The 9465-nt window shown below is 37.0% G+C and overlaps 1 protein-coding gene across 1 annotated transcript; it reads left to right on the forward strand.

Moving 5' to 3' along the window:
* The first annotated feature begins 676 nt into the window (after window positions 1-676).
* Window positions 677-3259, forward strand: LOC143621302 (receptor like protein kinase S.2-like). Its single transcript, XM_077092767.1, has 2 exons — window positions 677-2711; window positions 3147-3259. Exons 1-2 carry the CDS (start codon window positions 677-679, stop codon window positions 3257-3259), a joined length of 2148 nt encoding a protein of 715 aa, XP_076948882.1.
* The last annotated feature ends 6206 nt before the right edge of the window (window positions 3260-9465 follow it).

Raw genomic sequence — 9465 nt, forward strand, 5'->3', positions numbered from 1 at the left:
TTCATCGCTAAATATATATATATATATATATATATATATATATATATATATATATATATAAACATGTTTACATGTATAATACGGTTTCATGTTTTAGCTGAATTTTGTTTGGAAACGAAGAACACATCTCTCTGTTTACAATCTACATTCGTTGTAAATGATTCATCTATATATGAACTCCAATTATCCTTTTCACGATGTGATCATCAAATTATTAAAGTTAGATCCCAAGCCCACTTCAGCTATAATTAGATGATTTCATATAATCAGCATCACCATGACACCATACATAGTCTGGATGTACTTATTCATCCGTTTCAAGGTTTTTTTATTTTGTATTTATTTATTATTTAAAATTTGAAGATGTTTGATTTTTGCAAACAGACTGTAGAAATGAAAACCTTACAGCTACTTTCATTTGATTTTTAGTAATATTTTCTTCAACTATACGGTTTGGTTCATCAGACGATGGCCGGTTTAAGTACCCCATTTAAAGATATATAATTACGGTGCTATGTAATTTGATGTGTATGTATAGAAACTAAGTCGTTTGCGTTATGTATTTTAGGAAAAAGCTAAAGTGAACAATCTTTGATCATTTCAAGATAAAGGGAAAAAGATATTAACTGAAATTACCAAAGAAGTATAGACTACATCCTCACCGTTCCCGCCTGCCATGGAACAACCATGCCGCTTATTTCTAATATCTGAGCTCATTACAGCAACAGATGACTTTGATGAAAAATGGTGCATTGGCCGAGGGGGTTTTGGTAAGGTGTACAAAGGAAAGATATCTGATGAATCAACTGATATCTACGCCATTAAGAGGTTGCATTTGGAGTCCCACCAAGGAGCGCCTGAGTTTTGGGTTGAAGTTGAGATGCTTTCAAGGCTACGCCATTGCAACCTTGTGTCTTTGGTTGGTTATTGCAATGAGGGGAAAGAGATGGCCCTTGTTTACGAGTACATGCCTAACGGAACCCTTTATGATCATCTTCACAAGAAAGGTACAACACTGACATGGTCTCAATGGCTCAAAATATGCATAGGAGCAGCACGTGGTTTGGACTACCTACACACCGGCACTGGCACACAACACGGAGTCATCCACCGCGACGTGAAAAGCTCCAACATTTTGTTGGATCAAAATTATGCTGCCAAGATTGCAGACTTTGGATTGGCTATAATAGGACCGACAAATCAGACACGTACCTATGTTAGCACTGTGGTCAAAGGCACCTTTGGGTATATGGATCCAAATTATTTCTACACAGGCAGATTGACAAGAAAATCTGATGTTTTTGCCTTTGGGGTAGTATTGCTTGAGGTTTTATCTGGAAGGCCCGCTTTGGACGAGAGTCTGGACGAGGGTTTAGCAATATGGGCTCAAGACCTGATAAGAAAAGGAAAACTCACTCAGATTATCAGTCCTAGCTTGACGGACCACATTTCAAAATGTTCTCTGAAGGAATTCTCAGGTGTTGCTGTTCGATGTTTGCATAGTCATCCAAATCAGCGCCCATCAATGTCTGAGGTCGTAGGCAGTCTTGATAGGGCATTGTCATTTCAAGAAAGAAAGGCCTCATCGACCCAAGAATGGATCACAATCAAGAAGATATGGTCATTCCTTTCGCCTAAAGGTCATTCTGAAGCTGGAAGCTCGAGACAGGACCCAAATAGATTTCCTTTGAGAGGCATAGCTGCCTTCCCATCAATTAATGATGATCTTGATACAAGTACAGGACCCAGAAGATTTCTTCTCAGAGATCTCATAGTGGCTACCGACAACTTCTCTGATGTCAATAAGTTAGGCCAGGGAGGATTCGGGTGTGTTTATAAGGGCTACTTATCCCGTGAAGATATTTTGGTAGCGGTCAATAAAATATCACGGAATTCTAAACAAGGAAAGAAAGAGTACATGACTGAAGTGAAGGTCATCAGCAGTCTAAGGCACCGAAACTTGGTGAAACTCATCGGTTGGTGCCATGATGAAGCTCAGTTCTTACTGGTGTACGAGTATATTCCAAACGGCAGCCTTGACAATTATCTATTCTTCAAAAAGTGTATCCTTACATGGGATTTGAGGTACAAAATTGCTACAGGCTTAGCTTCAGCACTGGAATATCTCCATGAATGGTGCGAGCAATGTGTGGTGCATAGGGATATCAAAACAAGCAACATCATGCTCGATTCAGAATTTAATGCAAAACTTGGAGACTTTGGATTAGCTAGACTCATGGACCATGAATCAGATGTAAAAACAGCTAGCATAGCTGGAACCTTTGGCTACCTGGCTCCTGAGTGTATACAAACAGGCAGAATTAGCAAAGAGTCGGATGTGTATAGCTTTGGGGTGGTTGCATTAGAGATAGCTTGCGGGAAAAGCGTAAACCATAGAGTTGACCTAGACAAAGACTTTAGGTTTATTGAGTGGGTTTGGGATTTACAGGGAAAATCTCAGCTGCTTTCTGGTGTGGATCAGATGCTGAACGAGGAGTTCGACGCAAAAGAAGCTAAACGCTTGATGATGGTGGGGTTATGGTGTTCACACCCTGAGCGTAGTCTGAGGCCGTCTATCGGTCAAGTAATTCAGGTGCTCAAGTTCGAAGGTGCACTCCCAAATCTTCAAACGATGATGCCATTGGCCAACTATTATAACTCAACACCAGATAGCTTTGATATCGATTCGCCTAGCCATACAATGAGCGACAGTAGTATCGATCTGATGCGCTGAACAATCAGAATTGTTAAAAGCAAAAAAATTAGCATTATGTATGATAGGTTTTTACCATATTTTGTGTATTATGTTAAAGATTGATATCGATTTGTGGCCGGTTGTATTTATATGTACGATGAAACATGGTCCAATAAACTGATTTACGTCCAAGCACATTTTAAAGCTCTTAGGTTTACAATTAACTAAATCAAATGATATTTTAAGGTTGATTACAGTGATAAAGTCATAAAGAGACAACAACAATAAACTATCATGCCTATAATCTAAATATCATTCACATACACTAAATAATGGCAATTATAATGATATAACCAATTATATAAATTGGCTAACATTCCCCCAAATACAAATCAGTAAATATGTAAATGTTTACCTGAGTTTTTAACAGAGTTTTCATTTCTTGTTGCAGTGCCAAATTGCCAATCATTGCGAGAGGAATTATCAGCATCTCACTCAACCGATATCCAACAACGTGCATATGAATTCCAAGCAGTCCTCAATCTGGATGCCAATGTGCCATAGAGAATATAATGCCATTAGATGCAAGCTGTGAAGATATTGAGGTAACCTTTTGTGCGTGTTAAACTATTAACCTGAATTTCAAACACAATGACTTAATATCTTACCAATGTTTACATGCAGATCGATAAAACACTTTTGTTTCTTGATAATTATGTCCAGACGGCATTAGAACAGGGGGCTGAACCGTATATCTCCGAGACCTTGGTGGAATAATTCAAGATTGAGAGGGAGTCTTGGCGAAACAAATATTGAGAGGGGGTGCTAAACGTAAACAATATTTGCTTGACGTTCTAGGGCGGTTCGGTTTTGATCTCATGGGGTGGCTTGGAGGAGATCAAGATAATGATTTAAATAATTGTTATCATTATCTTATTTATTTGTTTATGTTGAAGTTAATTATTTGTGTCCTATCTTTTTGGTTTCAAGATAATGCAGTAGCCAAAGTCCTAGTTTGATTAGGAGTCAAATTGTATGGGTATATATATAGCCCACGTTCATTGTTTATTTTGTGTGGTTTGCTTTCTGTTTTTCGTTTGTTGAGTTAATAAAACAAAGAGTCGCTTGTTGAGCAAAATCTCTTGTTTCTTACTGGTTGTGATTGTTGATCCACTTTTGAAAGTTTATCACATGGTTCACAACTCACTAAGCCCCTACACCTTTATGAGGCTTACAGGTCAACTAAATAAATATGCCCCTCCCAATCAGATTGTCCACCGACTAATTGTACCAAACGTATTATTATATATATTCTTATTATATAAATTTTGATGAATCTTAACTTCACTATAGTTTATAGTTTACAAAGATGAATTATGATAAATTTGGGGGGCTAATCCATCAACCTCCAAATACAAAGATTCAAGGACTTGTATACTGAGGTTATTATCATTTATCAGTAGTACAATTCGTGAACACTTCTAGATAGCACAATCCAAAACATCAATTTCCCTGGAAATGGTGGTGGCAATATTGGCGATACGTATCTAAACTGAAAGCATTTTGCAATGACGAAGTTGAGTAGCTTGATCAAGAGTGTGACACAACCCTCTTGTGTGTTTTTTGCCACAATGGATGGTACTTGAGTGATATACTCGTACCTGAATTGCACAACTATAATAACAGTTATTAGCACGTACAACAACCGTAAGTCAAATGTGTTAGTTGACTTTTTAGTCTTGTTGATCTTTCACCGTCATCTTTATGCACGAAAGTGACGGCGTAAACTGAAATTTAATTTTCTGAGTGAAGAAAAAGAGTTGGGATTGATGAAATTTATTTTGCTTAGACAAGTATGGTTCAAACAGGAATATATAATGGTTGTGATTAACCTACTAGCCGTGGAAAAGAAGGAAACTTGCTAACCAAACTTCTAATGAATTGGTCAAGGCATTTTATTGTTTTAAATATGATGGTATCTTTTAATCAACTAGTTATGTAGGCCCATGCAAAGCATAAGTATAATATGTGAGGCTTATTCAGTTGTTAATTTAATATAACACAGTGTGCCAAAAACAATTTAATGTCTATAGAGAAAGCCAAACTCGTAATAGGTAGACCTCGTATTCACTTGATATGACAATGCCACATCTTGTCTTCTTTAGAAATCTGACCAACATCCACAAGTGATTGATGCATAGTAGTAAAGTATGTATTGAAGCCAACTCGGAATCTCTAAGTTGTGCTTGGTTGGGGTAGGTTTTCTGGTTGAATTGTTTAACTAAAACATGCCATACTTTTATTCGTGCAAAACGTGTCAACCATACCCTATACACTACGTGAAAATTGACCTTTGGCCACACGAAAAAAGTGTGGCCGTAGGCCTTTAGCCACACACATTTGGTTCAGGTCATATGTGGCCAAAGGTCGCGACACCGTGGGTATCATATGACCACACAGAGTTTTTAGTGGCCTTATGTGGTAATAAGTGTGGCTAAATGGTACAGTTATTAGTTGCTGGCCATCAAGAAGCATCTTCAATAAGTGTGGCTAAACGATAGAAAATGGCCACATGACAATTTACTATGAGTGACCATTGCATCTATATAGCCACATGATTTCATGTTTCAGCCACATGAATTTTATATTAATGTGGCCAATAGGGTTGTGCTAAGCTTGCATTGTGACCTATACCGTGTAGATATAGCAAAGAAATGACCACTTAAATTTAATAATAGGGTGGCTAATTATATGATATAGACACTAGATATTACATTAAAAGTGGCTAAATATGTTTACTTGCCACTCAAACACTCCTTTGTAGATTATAGTGTGGCCATTGTCTTACCGTTTGTCACACAGAATGCTTTTCATAATATAAAGTGTGGCTATTGTAAAACTTTTCGTCACATATAGTGAGGTACTGTGTGGCTAATCATAACTTATAGACACAGGAGATTATTGTGAATATGACTAAAAATGTGAACTTGCTACTCAAAAACTCTTTTGTAGTTTGTGGTGTGGCCATTTTCTTACCGTTTGTCACACATAATATTTTTCGTAATTTAAAGTGTGGCTATTGTCAAACTTTTCGTCACACATAATGAGGTACTATGTGGCTAAAAATATCATACAGACACTCGAGGTTGTTGTCAATGTGGCTAAAAATGTGAACTTGCTAGTCAAAAACTCTATTGTAGTTTGTGGTGTGGCCATTGTCTTACCTTTTGTCACACATAATGCTTTTCGTAATTTAAAGTGTGGCTATTGCCAAACTTTTCTTCACACATAGTGAGGTACTGTGTGGCTAAAAATATCATATAGACACTGGAGGTTGTTGTCAATGTGGCTAAAAATGTGAACTTGCTAGTCAAAAACTCTTTTGTAGTTTGTAGTGTGGCCATTGTCTTATCGTTGTCACACATAATGCTTTTCGTAATTTAAAGTGTGACTATTGTCAAACTTTTCGTCACACATAGTGAGGTACTGTGTGGCTAATAATATCATATAGACACTGGAGGTTGTTGTCAATGTGGCTAAAAATGTGAAGTTGCCACTCAAACACTCTGTTGTAGTTTGTGGTGTGGCAATTGTCTTACTGTTTGTCACACATAATGCTTTTGTAATATAAAGTGTGGCTATTATCATACTTTTCGTCACACAAAAATGTTTATGTTGTGCCTAATGGTCATTTATAGACTCTAATTTTTGTAATTTCAGGTGTGGCTATTGTCTTACTTTTGGCCACACCTATTTAATGTGTTCTATGTGGCCAAATTGTGTGTAATTAGGCAATATATAATTATTTTTATTTTTTGTGCAGTAATATAAAACAGCTATAAGCAAGCATGACAAAACAAAATTAGAAACAAATTATATTAACAATAATATTCACTTAAGCAAATGTATATACAAAATATCTTACAAAATACAAAAATAACAACTACCTATATACTAGCTAAGGCGTCGGTTTTCTTGGCACTGCTCCTTGTCTTCTGTTTGGTCACCCGGTCTATCGTTGTGTACTTTGCCTTTGCCTTCTTGCCAACTCTATCTGGTTCTTTTGAGGATGGGAGTGGTGGTAGCTGGAACAACAGAATATGAAAAACAAATATGTATAATTAATGTCGTATTTTGTAATTGAATAGAACAAAATAGTAGGCCTGCAAACGAAACGAACGTTCGTTTAACTATTCATGAACCTTTCGGCGGGAAGTTCGTTTATGTTCGTTTATCTTTGTTCAATTACGTTAGTTTTGATTATAAACAAACGAACATAAACGAACACAAGTGTTCATTTTTTAAACTAAATGAAAAAGAACATAGATATTTGTTCGGTTAAGTTAAAAGGGAACAATCCTCCTGGTCACATAAGATTAGGTGTTCTGGCCAAGCAACAAAAGTACCAATTGCGTCGCCAACAGTCGTAATTTCACCTGCCTCACATGGAATAATTGCTTGTTCCTTTATGGCTCCATCAATACTAACTTTATAGCAACCCTCCGGGATTGCTTTTCCATGCAACTGTTGTGGAACCGGTGACCAATGAACTTTACCATTTGCCACCTTGTTACGCTTGTCATGCACACACAAACGAAACTCATACACCTATAAACCAGCATGTGAAATTAAGATGGCTTAGTTGAAGTCAATATATAAGTACATACCCATGTTGGTGAGAAATTAAAAATGTTTCACGTAGTACATACCTTTATGTCAGCAGGTGGGGAAGCTTCATCCGTAGATACATTGTAACATCCCAAAATTTCCAAGAATAATATTTTATATATTATTTATTTATGAAGGGAAAGATTACTTGAGTTAGTAGAGAAGTAATAAAATAACAAAGATGGTTCAAGTAGGCTAATTAGATGGAATTAATTATAGACCAAGAAGGAAATATGGGCCTTAGGTCCATGGGCTTAAGGGAGTATAAATACCCCTTAAACCCTAATCATTTCCATTATTATCTATCTCTACACAATAGCCTACACCCTAGAAAAAGCACACACAACACTATCTTATAACCCGAACCAAGATCCAAAGGCAAAAACCAGAGCCTGTTGGTGCTGGAACGTCGTGACAGACCAAAACAACATCAAGGCTTAATCGTGTTCGTAGTTCGACTCGTTTAAGGTACGTTTATAGCTCGAACTTGTTCGTTTAAGTCCGGATTTAGTCTAGAAATCATAGATCTGTTTTAGTATGGTAAAAACGAATCCAATGAAGCTAAACTTACTGAAATTGATTAAAGTTTGGTAGGCTAATTGTTAGTATGAAGACCCGTAACATATATACATAAATCGCACCCTGTAAACCCGATGTTTTGAATGATTGAATGGTTAGGGTTTGTAGGCGCTGCTTAGACGATTCCAATGATACCTAAATCATGAATTTTCGTTAAGAAATGAAGGTTTAATCGCATATCTAATATAGTTTGACTACTGGGTGTTCTTGACGATTTTGACTTTGACCCTAAGTCAAAGTCTGGATAAGAACAGATATGATTCGTTATGATTGACCAATTCGTTACGCGTTCATAACGAATGGGACCCAATTCGTGAGACTTGATAACGAATGAGCTCTTAGTTCGTTATCTATCCATTCGTTAGATAAGATAACGAATCTGGTAATTCGTTATATGCTCATTCGCTATGCTAAGGTAACGAATCAGATGATGTTCAGACAACGAATTAGCATAACGAATCAAGTAACGAATCAGGTGATTCGTTACTAGCCAATTCATTATGTGAGGATAACGAACCAGACGGAGAATCAAGTTATGATGAGATAACGAACCAGAATAGCGAAATAGACCACGAATCAGGCTTAATTCGTTATAAGAATTTAGTTAGCGAATTAAATAATAATTTAATTTTCTAATGGAAAATGTGCTCGACCCCAGCCAGGATCTGCCCCTTGGACCCTGCTAGGGGCTGCCGCCCCTAGAACCCCGCTGTCAGGGGCGCTACCCCCGAACCCCCGTTCGTTGAGGGTTATAATTAGACCAGGAACGCGTTATGGGTAGTGATAGTTAATTGATACGTATAATTGTTATAGAGTTAGTCGCGCACAGCTAAAGAGAAGGAAAACCATTAACAGTGAACTTAACCGAGTTCAGGTGAGTTTCTAGCCCCATTTCCTTGTTATGTTTTCGGGGCTGTGTGCATACTCAATGTGATTAGTTAATACACTTACCTTAAGTGGTAAGTGTATGCTATATATGATATATGTGATAGATAGAAATGACTACTTGTTGGTACGTGAATGATCTTCGGATATTGCACGTATCGTTAAGAAAGGTGATTATAGTTGTACGTATGGTATGGAGAAGCAAGTGTATGAACAGTATGTGGATCCTATGTCTGATGTACCCGGGAAGTGATAGTGTAGAAAAGGTACGCGGATCTTATTAGTGACCCTTATATGGAAATTTAATAATAAAGTTTATGCTCCTTACATGGATATTAAATAGTAGCGTAGATATAATGTTCCTTCTATGGAAAGTATATAGGATGTTCCTTCTATGGATAGTATATTGTTCCTTCTATGGATAGCATCGTGTTCCATCTATGGATAGTAAATTGTTCCTTCTATGGATGGCATCGTGTTCCTTCTATGGATAGTAAATTGTTCCTTCTATGGATAGCATCGTGTTCCTTCTATGGATAGCATATAGGGCGTTCCTTCTATGGATAATATATAGAGCGTCCCTCCTATGGATAATATATAGAGTGTTCCTTCTATGGACAATATATATTAGATGGTTC

Source organism: Bidens hawaiensis, unplaced genomic scaffold (genome assembly GCF_021521415.1).
Source record: "Bidens hawaiensis isolate Kalapana, Puna unplaced genomic scaffold, B.hawaiensis_p1.1 tig00002839_1, whole genome shotgun sequence".
NCBI lineage: Eukaryota > Viridiplantae > Streptophyta > Magnoliopsida > Asterales > Asteraceae > Bidens > Bidens hawaiensis.